General features: G+C 38.7%; 1 protein-coding gene across 2 annotated transcripts in view; it reads left to right on the forward strand.

Annotated features, from left to right (window-relative positions):
- The window catches only part of hdac4 (histone deacetylase 4), a 162,945-nt gene that overhangs the window by 110,464 nt on the left and 24,557 nt on the right, over nt 1-27,924 (forward strand). For both annotated transcript variants that reach the window (XM_057336386.1, XM_057336387.1), the window contains 10 exons: nt 4,261-4,467; nt 5,500-5,686; nt 6,508-6,641; nt 8,532-8,634; nt 9,976-10,022; nt 15,164-15,271; nt 17,521-17,576; nt 19,167-19,254; nt 20,964-21,083; nt 21,750-21,847. In XM_057336386.1, the coding sequence (XP_057192369.1) occupies nt 4,261-4,467; nt 5,500-5,686; nt 6,508-6,641; nt 8,532-8,634; nt 9,976-10,022; nt 15,164-15,271; nt 17,521-17,576; nt 19,167-19,254; nt 20,964-21,083; nt 21,750-21,847 (1,148 nt within the window). The remainder of the gene's footprint in view (nt 1-4,260; nt 4,468-5,499; nt 5,687-6,507; nt 6,642-8,531; nt 8,635-9,975; nt 10,023-15,163; nt 15,272-17,520; nt 17,577-19,166; nt 19,255-20,963; nt 21,084-21,749; nt 21,848-27,924) is intronic.

The following is a 27,924-nucleotide window of genomic DNA, read 5'->3' on the forward strand; positions in this document are numbered from 1 at the left end:
AGAGTCATAAGCAGCTCTACAAACAGTATCTACAGAGTAGATTTTTGCACTTCTGACAATGATTTTGGGGTAAAATCTGAAGAAAGCATTACTATGTGATCAAATGTGTTGAGAATAGTGTAGATTTATAACATTTTTTAATTAAAAAAACTATATATAGTTTTATAGTTTTGGTCATTTGGACATTCCACACTTTATCAAATGCTCTCATTTTAACAATATGTGAATTCTGTATCTATGCACTGTATAAATACACGGTGCACAAACAATTTATTATTAAAATTATTTATAATAAAAAATACAGATCATTTAAACAAACTGTCTATGTTTATCAATATTATGAATACTCTCTTTAACAATATGCAAATTTAGGTTGTATTATGTATGAAATATACTAGTTAAAAAATATACATTAAAAAAAGTAAAAAAAATCATCATACATGATTATAAATGTTTATACATTAAAGGAGCCATTCTTTTGCTGTTTTTGAGGCTTTGATTATGTTTTTTGGGGTGTTTAACAATGGCTGTTCATGTTTATAATTTCAAAAAACGCTTTATATTTCACATATTTCAAGTCTATTGTTCACCGCTGTCCCTCTTCTCACTAAACGACTGGATTTTTTCCGGTCTATATAAAGTCCCTCCTTCCGAAACGCTCTGATTGGTAAAGCTGACCAGGTCTGTCGTGATTGGTTCCCCGCTTAGAGCGTGTGTGTGAAGATGTCCCACCCATACCATATCAGCGAGCTTCCGCTTCTCAGGCTGTTGTGATTGGTCGGTGCCCCTCTCAGTGCACGTGTATTCATAAGCTTTTAGCAATAAACAGTAACTGTGGCGTCAACTTCACTTCATACGTTTTTTAACACATGCGGATCGATCGAAGTGTAAGGGAGGTCTGCAAATGTCAATCTTTGTTAGAGATCGCAATTTTTCTTTCCTACTATGGCGAGGGAAATGACACCGGACCGAATGGCATCAGACCGGTTATATTAACACTAATAACAGAAGCGTTAGTTTTGCCTTTTTATATTGGACCCGAGTTGGATAATAAAACAAGCAGATTGACCAGGAGACATTTGCAGGCAGGACTTAAAAGGACGTTTCATAGAAGTGTTTTAGAGGTATGTGCGCGCACACACACAATATCAGCGTGTTACACAGAACAGCTTTCACAGGCGATGTTAAAGTCATGGAAGCTGTTATTTGACCGTTGGTTATCTTAGAATGTGTGTCGCTGAACTCTTATGACCAGTTGTAGGACTGTGATGAAAGTGAAAGTTGCGTAGCTCAGTCAAATGTTTACAATCTCTGATAACCGAACACTGCTCCAGCGGCTCTTCCTCTTCTCTAAGGAAGGCCTCGCCCCTTTTTTGGCGTATTCCTTTGGGCGGAGGTTATTAAAAGCACTCGGAATAGTGACATCATGTACCCGGGAAGGGCTGTAGTCCGATTCCAGCCGTTCTCTGTAGTCCTTGAAAAGCGAATTCTGTTAAAGACAATATCTCGCTTGGCACTGAACTTTGAGCTTTATCATTTTGCAAATATTGTTTATGCTCTAACAGCAACATTACACACTAACTAAAGGTTGAAAAATGGGATCGCGGGGAATGGGATATTTAAAGGTTTAGTTCTGAAAATTCTTTCATCATTTGGGAAATCCTCATGTCATTTCAAACCTGTGCAGTATGACTTTCTTTCTTCCGCTGAACACAAAAGAAGATATTTTGAAGAATGTTGGTAACTAAACAACATTGGTCCCGCACTGACTTCCAGTATGGATGACAAAACCATTGAGACATTTCTGAAAATATATTTTTGTTAGCTTTTGAACAACACGAGGGTGAATAAATAATGACATTTTTATTTTTGGGGGGGTTTTGATGAGTCACTTTAAACATAAATATGATCATATTTAAAAAAAATATGAACTAAAGTATTGATGAGTTTTGGCTTCCCTAAATTCACGTAGACGAAATATTTAAGCGACAAATGTGTAGGGGCGTGGCATGTGTAGAGGTTTGTGTGACGAGCATTCAAATTCAGCAGAAATCTGTGTGTGCAGATTCCATGTGGACGTGGTCATGATGCAGATGCATTTGAAGGGAATTACCCCTCCAGTTTTTCGGCTCCCTGTGTGCTCACAGAGTGTGTCATAAAATCTCTAGAGATCTCTACTGTCGGGTCATTTTCCTACAGGATTGTTTGTTGGTTTTTAATGCACCAGCACAAATACAGATTAGTTATGGGGTTATTCCATGTCTCCATGTGTATCTGGAGTGAGATCACTGGGTGTGGATCACCTCGGCACAAACGCTGGGCTTCCGGGAATCGGCGCTCTTTACTGGGAAGATGTCGGTGGAATTTAATGCTTCTCAGGCATTTACGCAGTTTTGATGCATTAACATTCCTGTGTCTTAGAAACTCACAGGAGAGATGGAGAAAAGCAGTTCATCTTTGCATGTGGTTTTCTGCACATCCAAATGGATCGGAGCAACAGCAAAGTTATATTTGGATTGATGCTTTTATTTTCTCGTTTCTGGTGTACGGTAGCGATCATTGTAACCCTTCACTTTTTAGGAGATATTCATTATATTTTAAGGGTCTTTATTTAGCTTGCGTTGAGGTTTATTCAGTAGGAAGGAAAACAAATTGTAGTTTGGCATGTGAGATGGCGATTTTAAGTTTACGCAGAATTCTCGGCCAGCCGGTTGTTTTGGCTGTGGGCCGGACTGAATGAATGTGCAAATGAGTGTGGTAAACTTTATTCACACTGTGGCACTCGCCCTTCAACGCCCGCCTTTCAGCAAAACGGTGCGGGCGAACATCACATCCCGTAATTAATATTCATGACCCGAGCTGTGTCTGGCACGGTCTGCGTGACAGAAAGTAAACTACCTGGGAGAAGAAGATATGGACGGCTGATGGGAAAAAGTCCCATTTTTTATTCATAGTTTTATGATGCAGTATATTCCTATTCAGAGTTTCATTCCTAATTTGTGAACTTTTTGCACAAATTGCTGGAGTCACAGACGTTTCTGGAAAGTTTAGTTTGGAAACTTTGAAAGGGTATCTCATTTAAAAACATTGTATTCAGAAGGGCACGCATACTTTTCGGGAAATGGTTTCCTGCATCAAGTGTAGTAATGGGAGGTGTAATTCACCCGCGTGTCCTCATAAACAGACAGACAGTATGTTCACGGAGCTGAAGTAGAGATTGAGTCGCAGGGAGGGGGGCAGAAAAACAAAGAGATAAAATATGAAAAAAGGAAAGCTTGTTTGGAATGAAGCACAGAGATGAGGCAATTGCCGTGCTCTCTGACGTCAATTATGTTCCCTCGGCTCTATGCCAGGGGCCTGTGTTTTTACTAGACTCAAGTGTTGTGTGTGTGCGTGTGTACTCGGGGAAAGGCGGGGCATGAGTTGATATTGCTATGGTGATAGGGTTGGACACAGCTGTCACAGCATGAACTTGTGCCGGGAGGAGAGAGAGAGAGAGAGGCCACTGTAGGACAATATTCCCTCTCTAGCTTTATTGCTCACGTTGTTTGACTTCTTACATTCCAAGGTTTCAGGAATATTATTGCAACTGCACCTTTCCTTTTTTTGACACTGGATATGTGTGTTTATGTGAGGTTGTGCTGCAGACATGTGCTCTTAAAGGAACAGTCGACCAAAAAAACGAATGAATAATCTGTCATGGTTACATGTGTGTTTACATGCAGACCAACATTGGATATTATTCACAATTAAGTCATAATACGATAATCAGTATGCCAAAAACGTGGTAGCTATACTTGTACTATAATAAAACTACTCATTTTCATAGGAGTTAACCACCTTACTTTTCTAGGTTTCTGGTTTGTGAAAATAAAACAGTTCTAGAATAGACCACTTCGGACGGCATAAACAACGCTGGTCCAGAATACCTTTAAGATCAAATAAAATGTAAAATAAAAAAATGTAAGATGAAAAATAAATAAAATAAAATGAAATGAATTTTTTTATTAAATAAATAAAAAAATGTAAAATAAAATGAAAGATATAATCAAATACTTGAAATTAAATATTTCAAAGTGGTCTATAGGATGCTCATAATGAGTAACGTATTCAGTATTAACTACAATAATAAAAATGAAAAGCTTGTTACATCTAGCTTTGCAAATCAAATAGCTGAGCAATTCTATTTATCACACTTAAACATAACCATGCCATCATGAAATGAATTGTGATGTTAAAATCTGTCTCCCTGTCTCTCAGATGATGGCTAAGCCGAGCGAGCCGGGCCGACAGCACGAGAGTCACCCGGAGGAGACGGAAGAAGAACTGAGGGAACATCAGGGGCTGGCCGACCCGACAGAGGGTCTTCCCCACGGGGTCACCATCAAACAAGAACCTCCGGACGAACCGGGTGAAGAATTCCAGCATAGAGAGAGGCCGGCTGAGGAAGAGATGCTCTTCAGGCAGGTAAGCATGGAGGAGCGTACAGACAGATGATGCGCGACACATCTCTCGTGAGAAAATATGTTAGGTAGAGCATCCACACAGTTATTTTATGAAATATTGTTCTCTCAATATATAAAACATATATGTTGTGAGATTTATCGGCGTAAAATAGAAAAATAATGTGGTGTCAGTCAGAATACCTTGACAAAATTTATAAAAATACAGCCGTTCTCCAAATCTGCTTATTCTCTAGACGGTCGAGGGAGGCTGCTAAATGCATAAATTAAAATGCACTGTAAGTCAATTTGAATAAAAGCATCTATCAAATGCATAAATGTAAATGGACCGGCACATGAAATGCAAAAAGACAATTTAACTGACTAAGTAGCTTTGTGAACAATAATGCGCCTCTTTCATTGGTGTGCAAACAGCACAGGCGGATAAAAGTCTTTCCGTAACATAGTGGATAATTTGTTTGGTCCCTTTGAAAAACCTGTTTATTTAAAAATGCTCAACCACAGGTGTAGTAGCTTGCGCTGTTTTTCAGAATGAGCGGGAGGAGGCCACTTGTGCTGGACGAGATCAATTAGGTCCGCTTTTCTTTCTTCTTAATGGGCCGCAGGGGTTTGATGTTCATGCTTTGAAATATTCATCAGCAGCACTGAGGCTTATGCCTTGCTGCTTCGCACACAGTCGCTCAATGATCTAACAGACCCCTCCTAACAATAATCACTTTATATTTTTCCATTCAAATGAACTTTAGATGTAGGCAAACCGCGTCTATTACTCCTGTTTCTGATGCAAACTAAATGGTGGGGATTTGAGTATAGGCACACAATCACAATTTTTCTACATATTACACAGTCTTACTAGAGTGGCATGCTGTCATTTTAGTAGAATGTGTTGAGTGCCACCTGCTGGTTGTTTCTAAAAGTGCATCTGACATTTCATAAAATGGTCCTCTTTTAGATTCGTATGAAATATTTCATCCTTTTAAATATTAATTTGTAAAGATTTTTTTTAAAGATGAATGTCTGTTTTGTCTCGGAACAGCAAGCTCTACTCTTGGAGCAACAGAGGATCCATCAGTTGAGGAACTATCAGGCATCCATGGAGGCGGCCGGGCTCTCTGTGACGTTCCCAGGGCATCGACCTCTGTCCAGAGCACAATCATCTCCAGCCTCAGCCACCTTTCCCATAGCTGTTCAGGAACCGCCCGTAAAACCACGCTTCACCACCGGTCAGTCTGCGGCAGGAGACATTTAATCAAAAATTAAGAAAATGAAGCCATATTTTTGAGTTTTTATTACTATCAAGCACATTTTTGTTTAATTAGATCTTTAACTTTTGTTTTCTGTTTATTTCTATTTGGTACTGAAAACTTAAATGCAACATTTATTTGTTTAATTACTTAATTAAAACTTTTAAAGTTTGCAAAGCAGCAAAAGCCACCACAGTGTTTCATTAACTGGCTCTTCAACATATTCTGTGCTGTCTTTCAATATGATGCCGTAAAATGTTCTTAATATCGCAGTCGTTCTTAAATCAAGCTTTGTTTTCTTTAACTGAAATATAATTTCTTAATTTTGTGACATTTTTTTGTGATAATGTGATAGCAGAGTTATAGTTTAATTGTAGTTTTATTATTATTTTAAATGAGCTTTTATTTTTTTAGTTTTTGTTTTAATGTCAATTAGTTAATTAAATTAAAATAAGTTAAGTAATTTTTTTTAGCAATGTGTTGTATGCTTTTGTCATTTATTTATTTTTATTTTTGCTATGTAAGATTGTTTTTTTTTTAAATATTATTTAAGTACCTTAAACTTATTTCAGTTCATTTCTTAGGCAACTTTTCCAATAATGTTTAGGCTAATATTTTATTTGAATTCAATAAACAGAGATGTTTTCAACGTTTTAATTTTAGTAAACTAAAATAACCTTTGATAAGTTTCTATTGGACTTCTCCTGTATCACCTCACATAACTTCTGCGATTTAAGAATCTTATATTTATCTGCAATTGTCCCTAAAATTCACTGGTATATGTCCCTCGAATCCTGTAGGTCTGGTGTACGACACGCTGATGCAGAAGCACCAGTGCATGTGTGGAAACAGTAACATTCACCCCGAGCACGCCGGCCGCATCCAGAGCATCTGGTCACGCCTGCAGGAGACAGGACTGCGCGGTCAATGCGAGGTACAGCAGCACAGCTCACATCTGTCTGCAGCATTCACAGACTGAAGTCACATTTAGCGTCACTCTTCACACAGTTTCATATTTAGTGACTGGTGGGTGAAGGATTTTTCCCCCCGACCTGTAGAAGGCGCTGTTCAGCCATCACAAATACAGCCACACCACATCTTTATGAACAAAGCAGGCGCTCAAAGTGTTCTACTCGCTGAAAGGGGGTTTTAAAAAGTTGTGATCGATGTCAGTAAAACTGAGCTGAAGGAGTGAGACAGGCAGACAGCTTCTAGGAAACGACAGAGGTGGTATAACAGTGGTTTACAATGGGGTCCAAAGGCTGAGTTTGCTAGTTTTGATAGAACTAACTTCACAAGTTCGTGCAAATGATCGTGAATTTATATCATCAGCTCCCCTCCAGAGATTCTTTCCCAAAATCCGCTCAGAAATGCCAAAAAAGGGTTTTGTGGGTTCTGTCTGAGGCCGCTTATCTCTGTCTCCACCTGCTGAGGGCCATTCCTAAACTCTCATCATCTCACGCGCTCCTCATGCGTAATGGCCCTCGCTGGATCTAAACTCTCCTGCCACGCTGGCTCCGTTGCGTCAGACCGGTCAGAGTCAGTCGCGTAGCTGCAGACTTTGTTTTCTACCAAACAAACATGTAAACAAGCGCAACAATGCCTCTCGCTCTCTCGCTTTCCTACGTTTTCTTCTTGGTGGGGATGTTTATTGTTCTGGGAGATGGAAACACTGAATTGGGCCTCAATTAAAGGCAGTCATGACTCTAATACCCCCTAATCTACAGCAGGGGGGCCCTTAAAGAGAGCCGGGTTGTTTTAAGCTGCCGCCAGCCAGCACCGGGCCCCCGCGGGGCCTCTCTTTAACTGCCCCCGCTGTTAAATATGAGAGGCAGTACGTCCTGTTGCAGGTGTCACCTCGACTTCCACCCCACGTCTGGCGTCTGCTCCGCTCAGATCCGGGTCCCGCAGGTGGGCAGGGCCGCCTCCCTCTCGCACGGTTTGGATGGTTTGTGTCTCAGGGGCCAGAAACAGGAAAATGACATTATTGCAAATCCAGCAGCTCAGGCACCTCTGAGGGCCAAAGTCTTTGTTCTGCAGGCATATGGGGCCCTGTACGGGGGGGTGTGTTTAGGTATGCTTTGGTCTATACTTTAGTGTTGAGGACATATAATAATATTAATCATATTTATCTCATGGAAAGAAAACAAGGCTATAGGGGATGTGTATTGTACAAGTGCGAATCTTTCTTTTCGCAAAAAAACAGGGCTTAAAAACTAACATTAAAATTAGGGCTGTCAAAAGATTAATTGCGATTAATCGCATCCAGAATAAAAGTTTGTGTTTACATAATATATATCTGTGTACTGTGCATAATAATTTTGTATTCATTAACACATTCACATCCATGCATATATTTAAGAAAAATCTAAATATTAATAAACATTAATATATCATTTCAATTATTGATAAATATAAATAAATACATGTAAATATTTCCTAAATATGTATACTTGTGTATGTGTTTGTATTTATAAATACAAAATTAATATGCACAGTACATAGACATATGTTATGTAAACACAAACTTTTATTCTGGATGCGATTAATCGCGATTAATCTTTTGACAGCCCTAATTAAAATATATGAATATATTTTTATTTGAGTTTCTTTTTCATTTGTCCAAACATCAATCTTTATGTTTTACACCAAACACAAAAGATATGGAAATCATTTTCTTCTGGTAATAATTGATACGCTTATTTATTCGTCCTAATTACGCTCAATTACACGGTTAATTGCATTTTATTTAAGTTCAGCTTTCTCTCCTGCTGTCCATAACCTCAAAGAACTGCAGCTTTATAATTTCTCTGTTTTTTTGCAGTGTATTCGAGGCAGAAAAGCCACTTTGGAGGAGCTGCAGACGGTCCACACCGAGGCTCACGTGATGCTGTACGGCACCAACCCGCTCCGACAGAAACTGGACAGTGAGCACACGCGCACTACACCACCGGCTGTATTTGAATGAATTTTGTGAATGAATGCATTGTTGAGACGGCTGGAGCCTTCTCGGTTATTAACTGCGCCTGGACTTCTGCAATTATCAACATTATTCACGCTCCTGTAGCCAGATCCGCCTTACAGCATGTTTCCTGAACGCTTCACTTCGGTTCAGTCTTTTTCTTTCTTTTCATTTTCTAGATTGTTATGTTCCTTACTACGATATTTATTAGTCTCACCCGCTCACGTTCAGAATGTGGCAGAATACGGTTGTCAGTTCTGCATTAAAAACAATGTGTTCACACACAGTTTGGTTATAAACAGGAGTGACAACCAAATTCTGTGACCATACTGACTGATGTTACGGACATTTGGAGTTCAGTTAATCCTGTGCTGTGTGAACTTTTGGACTGTCATGAGTCATGACACACAAAAGATTAAAGGGAAAGTACACCAAAAAATAAAAATTCTGTCATCATTAATTCACCCTCTTGTCAAACCTGTATGAGTTAAGTTACGTGTTCTGCAGAACACAAAAAAGATATTTTGAAGAAGTTGGTAACCGAACAACGGCGGCACCCATTCACTTCTTTTGTACGGACACAAAACCAATCTAAGTGAATGGTTTTGTTGTCCAGGGTCACAAATGTGTAACTCGCTCTTTCTGTGGTTTATGATTTTGCAACCAGTTGCCCGTGCCAAACTCTATCGTTCCCCCCTTCATCTCACCCTTTAGCTTGCATCAGTCATGGTCTTGATCGGAATCTGCCCCTGAGCTGTCCATCACAGTCGTCACCATAACAAGAACACTTGTAGTTTCCATGACATCATCGAAACACATTCCTAAGCGCACACACGCGGGGATATTTCACACTTGTACCGAGAAAACCATCACAGCTTTCTCCTTCTGCTGTTTTTACATTCTAAGGTTTATCTGATTGGTGCGTTCATTCAGCGAACGTTTGATGTTATTTCTTTCGTGATGCCTCACACACGTGTGGGCTTGAAAAACAAAGCAGTTTTAATCAATGGAGGTTTCGCCTCATTGAGAGTTTGCGCACTTGAGGATTTGGACTTGATATTTAGATTTATGCATTTGGCAAGCGCTTTTATCCAAAGTGACTTTTGGTGCGTTCAAGGTATACATTTCTTTCATCAAGATGTGTGTACTTGGGAAATCGAACCCTCAACTTTCGATTTGAATCCCATAATGATAAAACGCACAAAATGCACACATGGAAAAAGCATTGAAGTCGTATTAGATAAAAGCATCTTCCAATCTATAAATAATAAAACATAACAATATCTTTTCCTCTGTTTCTCGATAGGTTCGTTGACACCCATGTTCGTGAGACTGCCGTGCGGCGGAATCGGGGTGAGTTTCTTTCCTTCTCGTGTGTAAATAGCAGCCCTGTTTGTTCTTCCTCCCCCAGACTCCAGCGGCAACAAAAACTGTTGCTCTCCTCTCTGCCGAGCGGGTAATTGTGTCCAGATGTTTTCTATAAACAAGCTGTGTGCGGTGTGTGTGAGTGAGTGTGTATCCTCCAGCGACGATGATGATGATGATGAATGAATGGATGGATTTGTTCTTCAGTGCCGAGTGGACAGTGTCAGCCACACTCTTGAAACAGGAAGCGCTCTTCCTCACGTGTCTTTATTTTGCCGCCCCCTCATCATCATCACGGATTCCATGAGAGGTTCTGGCGGCCCGTGCAGGGATTCCTGTAATAAATAGAGATTAAACATATATTTGGGAGGACATACAGTTTTATTATTATAAATGAAATATTCTCATTGATCTCGGATATTGTTTTGTGCTTTCAAATGGTAGTACGGTGGATTTGGACTTGTAGGTGAAAGTGTTGCACATTGTGTGTGTGTGTGTGTGTGTGTGTGTGTGTGTGTGTGTGTGTGTGTGTGTGTGTGTGTGTGTTAGTTTAGATGCGGGGGGCGGCTGACAAATGGCAGGCGGTCTCATCTGGCTGAAGTCACAGTGTTTAAGAGAAATAGTGAGAAACAGAAGGGCTCTGGACTCTTTTATGGAAATGGAACGAAATTGTTGTCTTCCTGCATTTCTACAGCGAGTCTCCACCATGAAAATTAGCCTGTCAGGGTGAAGATAAACTGTGCTTGTTCATTCCAACACGCTCCCCAAGACCTGCGCCCCCAAAAACGTTCTTTCTTTCTTTCTACCGCCTTCATACCAGCACTCAAGGCACAAATGTTTTTTTGTGAGGCTGTGTTTTTATCACCTCATAAGTTTGTCTAGTTATTCTGTTTTATGTTTCAGATGTAATCTTGAAAGCCAGACTTTGACCTAGTGACAAAGTCTGGTGCATATTGTTGGTTTTTTTTGCAATGAAGTTCATTCAAGCTCATCGAAATGTCACAGATTTCTGTTCTGCAGACAACCTTTAGGAAATCTGCAGAAACTTCGTGTTGACTTTGGTCGGTGTTTCCTCCATCCGGAACTAATAAAAATATATTTTTAATTTGTAGGCAACTTTTTTACACAAGCCTAATAGCATGCGGTTTTTAAAAAACTGTTTTATTAAAGGTGTAGTCTGACGTAGAAACGGCACACTTCCCCTTTAAGAAACAATGCAAACTTATGAGGTGTATGACAGTTAGGATAGGATACGGTTTTTCATTGTTTAATATTCAAATATTTCATATGCATCTACAGACGTTTGGACCAAGCCCTGAATGTGCACCAGCTCTTAAATCTCCCCACGCTATTAAAAAAAGGTGCTTCAAAAGGTTCTTCGATGCCATAGATGGTTCCATAAAGAACCTTTAGCATGAAGATCCTTTCTGTTTCCCAAAAGGCTTTGACTGAATGGTTCTTTGTGGAACCAAAAATGGTTCTTCTATGGCATCGCTGTGAAGAACCTTTTAACACCTTTATTTTTAATAGTGCACTTTACACATCACTACCTAACCAGCTTGTTCCCTCACGCTTTTGTTTCTAAACTCTCTTTTGCTACCTTAGCTTCTCTCTGTTTTTAATTGACTTTTTTCGTAAATGCACCACAGGGTCAAAAGTAATAATTGGCAATGCTTAAAAAGCGTGAGGTCTTTTACGTTGCCCTTGAGCTCTAACGCCATTGAAAACTGAAGTCAGAAATGCATGGATAATAATGTATGCTGAGATGAAAACACCAGGGTTGGTAAAACCCTTCGGACCTTTCCTGATTTCTCACTTGGCTTTCATTCGGTTTTTCTTGTTGCCAGCTTGTTGTGTATTCGAGTGCTTCTTCCCCCCACAAGAGAGACAGACCGTCCTAATATTTCTTCCTCTTGGATGTTTGAGGCACTTAAACAGAAATGACTTCAATCTTCACGGGTGGTTTATTGGAAAACTGTTTTGTAAGTAGAGCGTGATGTTGTGCAGGAAATGAAAAGGCCTTTTTGTTGGCAGTCGGTTGGAGATGTTCAAGACGAGTGTTTCTGTAATTGGCTGACAGAAACAGGTTATGCCATACAATGACGTTTTTAGTTATAAAAGCATCAGTCCTGTTTCTGGTGACCAGTAATCGCTTCTAAACTCTTTTGTGCCTTTACTTGTTGGATTCCCAGAAGCGCAGGTACTGATGAAATGTATACCTTGAATGCATTGTGAGCCGATTTGGATAAAAGCGTCTGCCAAATGCATAAATGTCTGTGCAGCTCATGGTCGTTTTAACGCATTTCAATGTCTAAATTCATTTTAAAAGTCTCTTTATTATAAGGATAAAAAATGAATAAACAGGGATTAGTAGAATTTAGTCTTGTTTAAATTCTCTATTATTGTAATTATGTTAAATTATTATTATTTACATTTTCTATTATATGAATGTGTTTACATTTTAAAAGAAAGTTGATTTTTATATTTTTGGAAGAATTTTTTCCCTACCCACCATCACACTGTCGCTGTGTCCGAAATCGAAATCGCCTACTTCCATACTATATAGTAGGCGAAACTGAGTATGAGTCATGAATAGTATGTCCGAAACCTCAGTATGCAAAAAACAGTTGGCGAGAAATACCCGGATGGTCTACTACTTCTGCCGAGATTCGAGAGTGTGGATAGGATGGACACTTCACTATCCCATGATGCCACGGGAGTTGAGCAACGGTCAAATTTCAAAAGTAAATCTAATAAATATAGCGGAAAACTTTAAGGCGGACGTCCTTTTTTAATGTAAGTGCCCATAAATGAATTTCTCGTGACTAAATTATGTTTTTATCAACGCTCACGTATAGGTTGTTGTTAAAAAGCCATAGGTCAAAGAGCATACGGGTCACATGACTATAAAACATGGTTGTAGATGTGTTGATGCTTGGTTGCTATGGTGTTCTGAGTGGTTGCTAGGTGTTTCTTCCCTGGCCCCCTGGAAAAAAGGACCTATATTACGATATTAGGATTCCAATTACTTGTGTCTTCGTGACATTTTTTGGCAAGTTTTATTGTTGAAAAAACGCAACGTTTGAGGGCATCATGCGTTTAGCACAAATGTTTTGAGATAAGTCATATGGAAAAGTTTAATACTCTGGGTCGTAGAGATTGTTCAGATGCACTCTAATTATAAGCAATATAGTAATAGTGATGGTTTTCTTAGCAAACGCTTATGTTATTTTGTACTTGAGCACCTGCTAATCTACAGACCCGGTAGTTTACACTTCATGAATTATTCCTTATTTTACCCATGACCCCATTTAAGTGCAGCGTACTCGGTGTGTCTGCGTGTGTGTGTGTGATGTGTTGTTGCAGTAATTACAGGCTGTAGGGCAGTCGTGTGGTTGCATAATCAGTGATGCCTTATGAATGGCTGTGTTCTGTCTCTAAGCATTCTGGGAACTACCCCTTTCCTCGCCAGGTCTCTTCCTACACTATTTACCTTTCGTGTCACAGAATAAACTCTAGTTCTCACTGCGTTCTGTTAAGCAAACTCCCAGCATGCTCGTGTCCTCTGGAATGACACTTTTTTTAGGGTGCGCTGTGTGTCAATCTCGAAGCTTCAGCAGTGTAGCTCTTCCTGCTTGGTTAGCAATCAGACTCTTATGTGTGAACGAGGACGGTACAAAAGACGATGTTTAGGGACCGTTCAGTGTGAAAACTTTGCGTACTGTGTTGTGTATGAACCCTCTGGGTCTGTTTGCTATCCCACTATGGTGTCGGCTAAAACAAACATCTCAATTCTTCTCCCGTGTAGTCTGTCACAGACCTGTCAGCAGCGAGAAAACACATTTACAGACGTGAGATACTGAGCAGGGAAACATCCTACGGACTGAGTTTTAAATTAAAGTATACATTTTTAAGTATAATCAAAAAGTCATTTTAACTTTACAGATGTAAGTTGCTGTAATTTTATTATTTATTAATATTAAATGTATTAACTTATTTTGATGAGTGTTTTTTAAAATATATGTTGGCTTATTGATCACGTCATTTGTTATAGTGTAGTGTTCTATAAAACTAATACTATTTTGCATCTTTTGTGTTGGGGAAAAAGTCTTGAAATTGTATAGCTTGTTTAGGAGAGGATTCTTTTCATACTTTTAAGGAGTGAATTCTAGGGAAAATCCTGGAAATAAATGCACATTTACAACTTGATGTGAGAGTTTTGGAAATTCCTGTAGCCAGTGCTTTCTATTTCAATACTGTAGCCAATACCTAATATTTCAAATCTAGAAATTGTTCATCCATTCTTTCAATCCATTTATTTTTTATAAATCCTTAAGTAACTAAGTAAGAAAATTGAGTAATTTGTGTTCCTGGGTTAAAAAGCAGCAAAGACAAGCAAACATAATTTCTATTAATTTTGTAAACAGTCTGCTTTGTCGGAAAGCAACTTTGCAGGAAACATTTGACATTTTTTACAATGATATATCATTTCCTATCGTATTTTAGAGCTGTCACACGATTAATCGCGACTAATCGTTTGCAAAATAAAAGTTTTTGTTTACATAAAATATGTGTGTGTACTGTATATAATAATTATGAATATATAAATACATACACATACATGTATATCTTTAAGAAATATTTACACATGTATATACATTCTTATATTTATATATAATTTATATTGTATATAAACATAAATATTTAATATACACATATATAATTTTTCTTAAAATACATGGATGTGTGTGTATTTATATATACATAATTATTATATACAGTACACACACATATTTTATGTAAACAAAAACATTTATTTTGTAAACGATTAGTCGCGATTATTTATATAACAGACAGGAAAGTGGATGGAAAAGGTGCAAAATATATATAAAAAATATGGACACTTTCTTATATGGTGTCATGATAACAAACCAGTCCACGAAATTGAATTAGATTTCCTGTTGCTACTTGAAAGAGAGAGCGATGGGATTTTCCTTCTCACAAACTTGCCTGTTTGCACATTTGCATTCAAGCTACATTTGTCATGGTTTTTTGTATTTGACTACCACACCACGAGCGCAACATCTCTACCCAGAATGCAACAGTACTGTGTTTGCGTGTCTCATCAGGTTGACAGTGACACTATCTGGAATGAAGTGCACTCCTCCAGCGCTGCTCGTCTGGCCGTGGGCTCCGTGGTGGATCTGGTGTTTAAGGTGGCGTCAGGAGAGCTGAGGGTAAGACGCTACACTCGACTCAAAGTGATAGTTCACCCAAAAATGACAATTCTGTCATCATTTACTCAACCTCTTGTCATTTCAAACCTTTATGACTTTCTTTCTTCCGCAGAACACAAAAGAAGATATTTTAAAGAATGTTGTTAACCGAACAGCACTGGCACCCATTCACGTCTATGGTAAGACACAAAACCAATGCAAGCAAATGGGTGCCGGTTACCAACATTCTTCAAAATATCTTCTTTTGTCTTCTGCAGAAGAAAGACCGTCAAACAGGTTTAAAATGACAAGAGGGTGCGTAAATGATGACAGAATTGTTATGCTTGGGTGAACCTTAAGTTTTCTTCAACGGCAGCTTCCTGTTTTTTGGCTCTGTGAATAGTAGGCTATATGCTATATGCTATATATGCTATATGCATGCAATGTGCAAATGAAACCATCTATAACAGAAAGCTTTTTACACAGCTGCTGAAGATCATATATCCACACACTTTGTCACTAATCATACGTTGCTAAGCAAACAGCAGTTGACATGTAATTGTGTATCCAGTAGGATTGTAATGGTTCAGATTGTTTTACGGTTTTGTGGTAAGGGTTTTGTTTCAGTAAGTACTTGGCAATTGGTTCATAGTAGAAAATCAATATGATATTGATATCAATGATGTAATTGATAATGCGGTAACATCACTTGTCTACTGTATCTGCTACAATTTTTTTGCCGCAAAATGCACCACAGTGTGAAATAACTGTTAACATTTTTTACATTTTTGTATTTACTAAATCACTTTTATAGTAGTTACCATAATGATTTGTCTCAAAGTTATTTAATGAAATTTTTAAATACACTTTTTTGCAGCAGCACTTCGGGCGACCCGAGTTCGAGTCCCAGCTCCCAGCTTCCGTCTCTCTCATCCCATAATTTCCTCTCCACTGTCCTATCGATATAAAGATGCAAAGGCAAAAAAACTTTAGCTTTATTAGATTTTTTTATTTATTTACTGCAATATGCACAGCACTCTACTAAAAACAACTATTTACATTTTTGTTAAATTTTTATTCACCAAATGTCTAACTTTTTATAACAATATCAAAAACAATTGCAATTATTATTTTTCAGATTGTATACTCCCAAACAATAGGCTGTTTACAGTTGCCAAGCAGCATCTCAACTTAAGTGCTTGAATTGAAAATGTGTGTTCGCAAATGTAAGGATTTGAACCCCAATCAGAATGTGAAGTTTTATCAACTGTGCTTTTCATCTGAGTTTTGTTGGAATTGCTGTGATGCGAGAAGCTGCCTCTCCAGTGTGCGTTTATGAGGTCAGGTGACATCCACAGAACCTACAGGAAGTGACCTGAAAGACGGTCATCTCGTCGAAACACAAACATTCCTAAGTGCTACCTTTAATCCCAGCATAACCCACTAAAATGTGACCATCATCAACTGTCCAAATCCTTTCCTCAGCCACATTTACACAAGACGCCTCCGACATTCACCAACTGTAATTCTATTCACTTCTCTCTGTCTCTCTCAACTTAATGTCAATGTACAGCTGGGCTCTCTGTCTGTCTCACACTTTCTCACTCAGTCTCTTTCTCCGACTCTCTCATTTTCTAACTTTCCTTTGCTCTTTGTCATTCTCACACTGACTCACTCTGTTCGCTTCTCTCTCTTGGCTAAGATAATATCCTCTGGAGTGAGGTGGAATAATATCAGCAGCTGACCTGACATCATTAGAGCTGGACACTCGCTGATGGAGTGTGAGAGAGAACACAGTGAGTCCCTCAGGTCAGGGCATTAAGAGCCCTCTGTGCTCTCATTAGACGTGGGGCCGCACGCTAGTAGCATCCGCCGAGTGTTTAAGTCCTGCGGGCGAATGGAAAAGACATTAGCTGTATAAAAAAGTCAAAGAGGGTTCCTTACAGGAAAGGAAGTGTGTGAGCCGGAATCACTTCGGAATGTGTGTGTGGGTACTTCACATTCATTGATGTATTTTTTGTCCTCATTTACCACAAAATGCTGTATTAGATGAAAGAAATCACAGCCAATCAAGCCACATTTAACGTTAATATAAAACGACAAAGATGTGGGGGTGACAGCTGTGTGGTGATGAATTTTGACTACCTACAAACAAACTAGACAAACCAAATGTCTTTCTTGGTTTGACATGATGTTCAGGTGCTTCTGTGTTTCTCTCCTTCAAGTTCTCGAGCATGGAGGCTGAAACAGCTGTGTGTGTTTGTTTGCAGAATGGCTTTGCTGTGGTGCGACCTCCAGGACACCACGCCGAGGAAAGCACTCCAATGTACGCGTGCATGCTTCTTTAAACCCCATCTCACCGTATCTCTACCATCTCAAAATAAACTTCACAACCGATCAGCATCTACTTCACACACAGAGTCATAAATCTGTGTTACGCACATTATCCTCTCACATAAATGAATTCCAGCATTGGAGTTTGGAGTGGACCGCCTGGCCGAGACAACAGAGGATTTCCAGCGCTCACGCTGGCTTCAGTAGAGTAATATGAATCGTTGGTGAGGTGATGAATAAAGCGCGGTAGAACGATATTATCTCCTCTGAGTCAGTGCAGATTTATTTGAACCGTTATCCCTGTGCAATGTTTTATATGGGATGCTGTGTTTGGTACTTGTTTGAATAGGATAGGGTGTACATTTTAAAGGGATACTTCACCCAATAATGAAAATTCTGTCATCATTTACTCATCTTCGAGTCGTTCCAAATCTGTATAAATGTCTCTGTTCTGATGAACACAGAGAAAGATATTTGGAAGAATGCGTATAACCTAACAGATCTCAAAACCCATTGACTACCATAGTAGGAAAAATGACAATGGTAGTCAAAAGTGCCCCACAACTGTTTGCTGTCCTACATTCTTCAAAATATCTTCTTTCCTGTTCAACAGAACAAAGAAAATTGATAAAGTCATTTTTCCTACTATGGGAGTCAAAGGGGGGCAAAATCTGTCTGGTTATACGCATTCTTCCAAATATCTTTCTCTGTGTTCATCAGAACAACGAAATGTATACAGATTTCACTCGAAGGTGAGTAAATGATGACAGAATTTTCATTTTTGGGTGAACTGTCCCTTTAAGTATGAAGTTATTTTTAAACAATAAGTTTGGACAAATTTGTTTTTAAACCATTGTACCACATTTTGGTGACAGGTTTGTAAGGAACAAACTTTGTTACTTTATTATAAATTTGAAGTAGTGAGGTTGTTGGTTTTCATTTTTATGAGGGTTAAGCACCCATTTTCCATTGGGAAAAACAACTGCCTTTGTTTCAGAAGTTTTGGGTCTTGTTTTGTACCCTGTTGAGTGCCATTTATTGGTAAACTAGAACCTTGCGTGACGTCTGTTCCGAGTAGTTTAGCTACGCAGCATTCACAATATTCCAGCGAATTTAATTTCTCTTAAAGCTTGTTGGTTTGTCCAAATGAATATCAGATACCGTTAAAGTCAGACGAACTTCCCTTTAATTACAGAGTTTTTCTGCTCTAAATGTCTTGCCCATCACAGCCGCTCCACCTTCTTTATTTCCAGGCCCTCGCGCTCATTACGGAAAGGTTAAAGTATACGAGGCTTCCTAAGTCTCTAAGGCGAAAGGTTAAATACAACGATTGTTCCTTGGATGCCGTGCGTGGAGAGCAGACCGCAGTCGGGTGCCTCTGCTGCGGCCCAGCCGTTGCTCTTGTTCTCTGATATCACGCCAGGACGCGGTGGGCGAATCGTGTCATTAGCGAAATGAGACAATCCATCAGGCCAGGAGGTCCACTTCACAATCTCTCATGTCCTCAGCTGTAGATCACACATTGATGATGTGTTCTCTAACACAGTTTTTTTATTTTGTTTTTGACATGAATAACAAACAGGGGATTTTGCTACTTCAACTCGGTCGCCATTGCAGCTAAACTCCTGCAGCAGAGGCTGAACGTCAGTAAGATTCTGATTGTCGACTGGGTAAGTGTACAGTCGCAGAGATATTATATGGATGCAATTCCAATTTATTTCTATAGACCACTTAACAAGATGTACACAGTGGTCCAGATTCACTTTCTTTTTTTTTAATCTTACGCATATAATCAAACCTTAAAGATAGTTGTTTAACTTTTTGATTTGAATATAAATGTTTTGTTGGTTGTTTTCTGTTCAAACAATTGTGCAGTATTTAAAAAACTCAATCGGGAAATATTCCAAAGTGGTCTTTTTACAGTTTTGCTGTAAAGTTTTATACACAGTTCCAGCGGGAACAACATAAACAAATGTAATGTTATAATGTAATACAAATTAATATACAATACAATTTTAATCTTAATGTAAATTATATAAATATTTTTAAAAATTATATTGTAACCAAACACCGGCTGGAAGTTAACTTCGGGCCATGCGCATGTGTCTGATGAACTGTCTATAAAAAAATTAAGAAGATATAGATAAGAAAATTATAAAATACCTGTATTATTGATATTTTTTCATTAAATAATTGTAAACATTTTCTAAAAGATAACTGTAAAAAATAAGTGTCTAATGGACTGTATTAAGACCTTTATGTTCATAGTGATATTGTAAATGCGAATATCTTTTGATATAGATCACATTTATTAAAGTGAATGCGTTACATTTATTATATTATTATATACTGTCTATAAATATACCACAGAAAATATTAAAAGACCATTTAAACCATAAAAGACCATTAAAATGGACTATTTATAGTTATGTGTGTAGGTAAAATGATCATTTTTGTTTCATTCTGTGAACTACTAAATATATTTCTCCCAAATTTCAGAAAAAAAAATTGTTTCTATTTGCATTTATTTGCAGAAAATGAAAACTGTAGGAACAGGTCAAAATAACAGAAAAGATGCACCGTAATCTTTGTATTAAATGATAACATGAAATGAAAAATTGACTTAATAAGTAAATGTGATATATTGTAAATGATATAAAGTAATGTCTTCAATATGCATAAAATATTCTTAATAAAAGAAATTGAATTAGAAATCTATCTAAACTAGGAGTAATACGTGGGGTGCTGAGGCAAATGTTGTAGGTGTGAACCCAATGTGGGTTTTCTTAAGGACTAGAATTCTGATTTGTCAATGTAGTGCCCTTGACAGTGACACCTAATTTAATGTTCCTGGATTGCACCCTATGCAGAAATTGTCACTTAAAAGCATCTGTAAATTGACCACCGGGACAGACTTCGCTGGACAACGTCTGTGTCATCCAGGGTCAGAGCTCGTGTAAAACGGGTCCACATAGGTACACAGGAAGACGGGTGGTGTCAGGGCAAGACCCTGCTGGGGTCATTAGCGTTTCAGGATTCCTTTAAAACAGCTTTAATTTCCTCCTGTCTGTCACGCTGGCATTCTGACAGAGCCGGGCCCGCTATATGACATGCAGTGGTAGACATGAAAAGAAATAAAAAGAGAATACAGCTCTCTTAAATGGCTCTTCTGCAGAACAGACGGCTCAGAATAGAAATTTTACACAGTTTCATTCCAATGCGAATACGCCAGTGTGACGACACGTCTTTTGTAGCATCTGATTTTAACATCAATCGAGTATGTTATGCTCTTTATATGCTAAGATTAAAGTGAAGAAAGTGTCCTTTAAGTGCATCCAAAAAACAAACAGATGACATATTTTGTTATGTTCTTCATTAGGATGTTCACCATGGCAACGGGACCCAACAGGCCTTCTACAGTGACCCTAATGTCCTGTATGTGTCTCTTCATCGCTACGACGACGGGAACTTCTTTCCTGGAAGTGGAGCACCTGATGAGGCAAGTTGTAATTCGATAGCGTTTTATCAAATGTGTGTTGTCTTAAACAGAACACAATTACGCAAGAATTCTATTTTCTAGCATGGAAAATAAAAAAGAAGAATTTTTACTTTCTGGGGATGAAATAAAAACAAAAAACAAAATAAAAAGGAGAATTTGCGTCCGTGGTCTCAGACTGTATATTGAGAATGTTCTCTTAACCATCTGACGTGAGAAATCAGGGCAGAAAACACAGCTCCGATCTTCTTTTCCACATATTGAATCCCACTCCTCTCTTTCAGTTAGAATGAAGGATCTTTATCATTAATCCCATAAACCAGTTTCTGCATGTGAACTAATGAGGAGATTTACATTTAATTGACTCAATCGGACGCCTAAATTCTGGCTTTTGTCAAAGTCCATTCGGCTTTGCAGTGAAACCTCATTACAGTTGTACACTGATAGTAATTGTCGGGATTTACTCTTTATTGGCACACTGACATCACCATTAATTGAGCGTTTTCCATGGCGGTGTTAAACTACGCATGAATTTTACAGGACCTCCCCTGCTCATCTGCTTTAGTCGGACCTGAGTTGTTTATATCTGTAGACAAGCTCGCTTTAGAAATAAAGCCCCTTCATCAGAGAGATTTATAACCACATGTGATTGTGTTTGTTCGTCTGTAGGTGGGCGCCGGTCCAGGTGTGGGTTTTAATGTGAATATGGCTTTCACTGGAGGTCTGGAGCCGCCCATGGGGGACGCGGATTATCTGGCAGCATTCAGGTAACCGTCACCGTTCTGTATGTTTTGGTTTTGGTTATATTTTTGTTGTGTAAAAGTTGACCTTGTTTTATGGCCAGAACAAATCATATATGTTTTTTTTTTTTTTTTTTTAATAGTTATTTATTTACTAGACCTATTTATATTTCCAGCAACTGAACATTCGGGGATTTTATGTGGGCACATATGGCAAAGAGGGACCTGTTTAGTGCAGAATTTATCGCGAGGCGATGCTCTTTTATTGGACGTGCTAGCCCAGTGAACTCACAGCCAATAGAAAGACTGTATTTCACGTCGGCAATAACTGGAGAAAAGGATGTGATAAACGAGGGAAACTTACAGAAACCTTTCTTCTCTTACATACTGAAACACTTTGATTTGATGTGCAGGGGTCCGCTAGCCTGCTTTTTTCAGTTTAGAATCAAATGTATAGGAAGAACATTAAGAAAAGTCTTTAAAATTCAGCCGCTGCATGCAATAAATCATAAAATATATTTTTAACAAACAAACGCTCTGCTCGCCAACTTGGTGAGATGCATTGTTGTCTACTAGATTCATAAATTTAGTACTTGAACTCTCTCCTTACTTTTGGTCTCAAAATATACCGGCATTCTCAATAACCGTGATATTTAAAACCACAATTAATGATATCGTGTTAATTCTAAACCTATGATAATATTGTAAATAATTCAAGTTTTGCCTTAAGAGCCATTGGCTCTCTCTCTGCCCCCTTGTATTGACATTTTGAGTAAACAAAAAAGAGAAAACGCAAAATGAAAGATAAATTTGACTGACAACATTATTTATTTCTTATTTCTTTAAAACAAAACGGTAGCGCCAAACATTAGTCCCGACAATACATACTTTATATCTCAAACATATTTTGGTGCGTAGATCTAAAACATATATTAACGGAAAAGTAAAAACAGATCTGCACACGTCCAAGATCGGATACACATTTTTTTTCATATAGTGTATATATGTATATGTATATAAAATGTGCTAAAAACGTTTTGGGGTATTACCCCTACCTCAGTGCCATAAAAAAAAAACAATTCAACGATAATATCGTTATTGTGAATTGTTTTGACCAACATAACCATGTAGTGAAAATCTAAAATCATGATGTACATTTTTAGAGTCATCTGTTTTTTTTATACCTACCTATTGTTAATGGATAAATTGTGAAATTAAGTACATTAAAAATCAACAGTGCTTTGTGGGACTCATTTGTGAATTCGGTTTGGTAATTTGGTAACAAGACTTGGTTTTGGAACAAACCCAACGTGCCAGCAGGCATCGAGCGGTTTATCATCCCTGTACTAACAGCCATATGACAGCCAAACGGTGTGAAAAGCCCCAAGCGAAACCCCTTTTCACAGAGATTTTCACGAACTGCAGCAGGTCCTCGGAGAAACGGGCGAGAACTTTCACAACAATGTCTTGTAACAATTTGTATAAGTGCTGCTCATCCCTTGAACTGTCCCTTTTATGTGTAGCAGGGGCTGTTGGGAGTCTTTGATGGCATGCCAGTAAAGCTGAGCCCCATTAGCATCGGTGTTTGGGGCTATTAATAACCTCCTCCTTCACGGTTCGGCCCCACGGCCGATTCGAGACGCTCTTTGAAGAGGGGGCTCCGTGCCCAACGCGTATAGGCTGTTTCGGCAGGTAGACGGCTAAAATATGGCCCACGGCAGGTCGATGATAAGACGGGATAAGTCTCGCTCATCCTTGTTTTTTGAAACCCGCCACCTCCTTCTCTTCGGCCCAATCGTACTCTGCGTTCGCTCCTCTTCTGTCCGACCGTTGTCGTAAATCTCTCCCCAACACGTCTTCGATAAACTCACTTCAGCAGACTTTCCTCACGCAGGGTCTAAGTAATGCCAGCTGAGTCCGACCCGTCTGCGCTTCTGACCCGAGATCTGATCTGATGCATCGGCACCTTTAGAAAGGTGCTCAAGTATTTTGGTCGTCCATTCACCTTTTTGGCGTTTTTTGGACCAGACGTTATGCTGAACGTCCCGTTACGGTATTTGAGATTAGTGTTTGTCCAGATGAGCTTCAATTTCATGCTCGGTGAAGACCGCAGAGATGTTATTATGAATGCGAGCGCTCTGATTCACATGCTCAGTGCTGCCATATGACTCACAGGTTTCGGTTTTGCCAGCTGGTGTACTCATGCCCTGGCGCCGATCTTCACCGTTTCATTCATTCTGATTCACCAGCAGCTTCCTCTTCTACCTCTGCTTCTGTCTCATCAGGCGTCCCACCCAGAACGTGTTCATACCCCGGTGGAGATGTCTGTTGCATTTGTCTATCTGTAATTTGTGGATTTGTTAGAGGACCACCTTGATTTACATGTGTGCATTTGGCAGGCACTTTCATTCAAAACAAACAGCGGTGCAGTGCACACGCTTGCGTTCCCTGGGAAGCAATCATCCCACAATCTTTGGCGTTGTTTGTTCTGCGCTCTACCAGTTGAGGTAGAGGAACATCGGAAGCGTTAGTTTAAATGAATGAAGGGTAAATATCCTCATGATAGGTTGTTGACTGTCGATGAAATGAACTCTTTTGGGTTCATAGTGTCTGGCCTGAGCACTACAGCAGTCATGTGTCCACTCAATAGAGGAGCTCTTGACTTGTCTTCCTCTCTTTTTGTCTCTTTGTCATCACTTGATCTGCCACAAACTTTTCTTAATGTGTGATGTAGCGATCTCAAGTGACCGGGGGCCGGAGATATTCATATTTTTATTTCTCACTCACTCACTCACTCACTTTCTTTCTTTATTCCTTTTTTTCTCTTACTCATTCGCTCTCTTTCTCTCTCTCTCTCTCTCTCTCTCTCTCTCTCTCTCTTTTGCTCACTCTTTCTTTCACACTCTTTCTCACTTTCTTTCTTTGTTTATTCATTGTTTAAATTGTGTCTCTTTTTCATTTTTGTAGTTAATTCATTTTTATTTATTGCTTTAGTCTATTTGCTTATTTGTGCATTCACTATTTCTCAGGGTTTTTTTTGCAAATTTTTGTTCTTTTTTTGTTCTCATTTGATTTTTCTTATTGTTTTGAGTAAAAATATTTCTGACTTTTTTCTTAAAACGTTTTATAAAATCCAAGTAGTTTAATTTTAGTAGTTAATTTATGTCTTTTCTAATATTCTAATAATCATTTTTTCTTTCCCACTTATCACTCTCTCTCTCTCTTCATGTATGCCTCTTTCTTGTTCGTCCATTTTTTCCTCCTCCTCTTCCTCCTCGGTGATGTTTTGTGGGCCCTTCGAGACCGTGTTTGCCTTACGGGCAGCACCTTCTCATGTGGACCCGGCCAGTGCCACGTTGCATTCGCAGGGGATCAACCCTGGGATGAAGAAAGGAGGAAGAAAAAAGATAAGAAAATTGGCTCTAATGAAAACCAGAAGCCCAGGCACTCTCACCATGAACTTGGAAACAGAAAGGAGAATTTAAGTTAATTCAAACCAGCTCTTTGCAATGCCAGATGACAAGGCTTTGAAGTCCCCCTCCCCTTACTCTTTGCTTTCTCGCATTTTTTTGGAAGGGGGAGCTATTGGAAAAGCCTTTGAATCTGATGGATAGCCATGGCTAACATTAACCCTTCACTGGTCATTTTTGGTTTCACAAGTGCCGGGATGCTTCTGCTCCAAACTGCTCCTGGCGTGTTTCAGCGCCGGGATTAGGTGGACCCGCAAGGTTGGATCAGTTTTCGAGAGCCTCGTGGGTTCCTCAGCTTGCCTCCAGTCCGTGTAATTTGTCTCAGTCCATTGCAAGGAAACTTGTGCAGACTAATGCTAATTACCAGTCATAAATCCAGGCCTCATCCTGCACGTCATGGTTGAATCTTCCTCCTCTGCCTGTCCGCTCTTCAGGTTTAGATCCCCCGGCAAACATGACAGAAAGTTTCCCTGAAGGAGGTTTTTTGGCACAGGACGGTGGAAGAGGATTTAGAGTTGGTGTATTCTGATGAAGCTGATGAGAGTTGGAGGATGAATTTTGTCATGTTCATGCAATGATAGGAAGATGTTTCTTGGACAATGGTGTGTTGGATAAAGAGATTTTTACATTACTGTATGTCCAGTAAACATATATCCTGTACTCTCATTCAACTTGTGCCAGTCTTCCATCCAATTTAGTTAAAAATGAAGCAGTGATGAGAAGGACAAACCAGGGTTATTATAGTTAACTAAAACAAGAACTTTCAGAACAATTCTGATAATTGAAACTAAATCAAGTATAAGCATAGTTTGAAAAAAAATAGAAATGTTGCAATAAAGTGAGTCACTAAAATGTGATTGACTAAAAAAATGATTAAAAAAAATAATATTGACTAAATTCTAAAATGATTGTAAATGCATTTTGCAATATGAACAAAAAATGATCAAATTACAAAACTAAAATTTGCATGAAAACTACAAAAAGTTCTAATTTCATACTTGGTTGTTTCTAAACCAGTGGTACCTTAAACATCATCTAGATAAATTGAAACATTTAAAACAGAAAGAGTATCTCTTGACAAGGTTTGTAACTAGCATAAATTCATAACGATGGATATAATCTTAAATTGTCCATACAAAACCAAGTATTGTCGTTGCCAATATGATCCATCACTACTCGTATCTGTTTTGCCCTGAACGTAATGTCTTGAAAATTCATTGAAGTATTTTAGCACATTGTTGAATATTTGCAATAATGTCCTCTTTTTGCCCTTGAATTTAATTTGAAGGGTTGGTGAGAGAATCCAGATATTTCCTTTACTCGTGTCATGAGTAAATGTAGATTCCAGACCGCAGACTTCAGATATGCTCTCTGTGAGTTGTCATTTGCCGGTCTGACTGTCAGATGGATGCTACGCTGGATGTGAAGGGGCCCCTGCATGCGAGTTTGAAGGGAATGTGATACTGTGATCAGGTGCAGCGTGTGAGGCCGTCTCTCTGTGGAGAGTGACTTCATGACTGATGAGAGCGCTGCTGTGGGATGCATGCTCACTGACTGCACTCGCTGTCTTTACAGGTCATGGAAATCCTGGACGATTTGGCAAATCAGGGAATTGGGATTTTTAGACGTGGGGAAGTCATGGAATTTTTAGAAATTTTGAAACATCTCAAATGACGTCTGTATTTATAATGAATAAAATGTATAAATACCCTGTTGAAAAAAAACAGCATATGCTGGTTGGGTGTTTTGATGCTGGTTTAAGCTGGTCATGTGCTGGTCCATAGCTGGTTTAAGCTGGTCAAACCAGCATCAAGACACACCTAACCCAGCGTATGCTGTTTTTTCAACAGGGTAGAAAATAAAATAAAATTTCAGTTGGTCGGCTGTAAAAGTAATCGCAGCGCTTTACAGTAAGCTTGTGTTTGTTAACATTAGTAAAAGCATTAGCTAATAAAAACTAACATAGTTTTTCAGCATTTGTAAATCTTTGTTAATACCAATAGAATTGTCCATGCTAGTTCATTGTACATGAACTAAATATTTCTACATTTATTTTAAATGTGTATTAGTAAATGCTGATATTAACATAAACTGAGATTTATAAATGCTGTAGAAGTATTGTTCATTGTTAGTTTATTCGCTAATACATAAGCTTACGTTAACAAATACAACCTTATTGTTACCAAAATCATTTTGCTAGCAATATTTATTCAAAATATTAAAAATCTGTGCAGTATAGGTTATGATTTTGAGTTTGAAGAGGAGAGGTTATAAAAGGGTTTGTAAATAATAGCCGAATAGACCTTAAAGGTGGAAAGGATTTGGCAGAGGCTCTATCTTCTCATGAATAATGACTTCTCTCCTCTGTGGGCTGATTTCCCTTGTGTGTGTTTTCTTGACATGTATTTTGTAAAAACGCAAAGATTGTAACAAGAATCTCAATACACAGCAGTCACTCCATTTGTATATAAATGGATGTTTTTGGATGTTGTGTTGCATCTGTCACTGTGCATTGAGCTTGCCGTTTTATGAAATCCCATTAAAATAGTCCAACCTTAAAAAAAGCATGTTTTACCTTGTCGCGTCGTGCTTTTTAGGCCACTTTTGAATTCAAGAATGTGTCTTACGTGTCCT

This window comes from Triplophysa rosa, linkage group LG6 (assembly GCF_024868665.1).
Source record: "Triplophysa rosa linkage group LG6, Trosa_1v2, whole genome shotgun sequence".
Lineage (NCBI taxonomy): Eukaryota > Metazoa > Chordata > Actinopteri > Cypriniformes > Nemacheilidae > Triplophysa > Triplophysa rosa.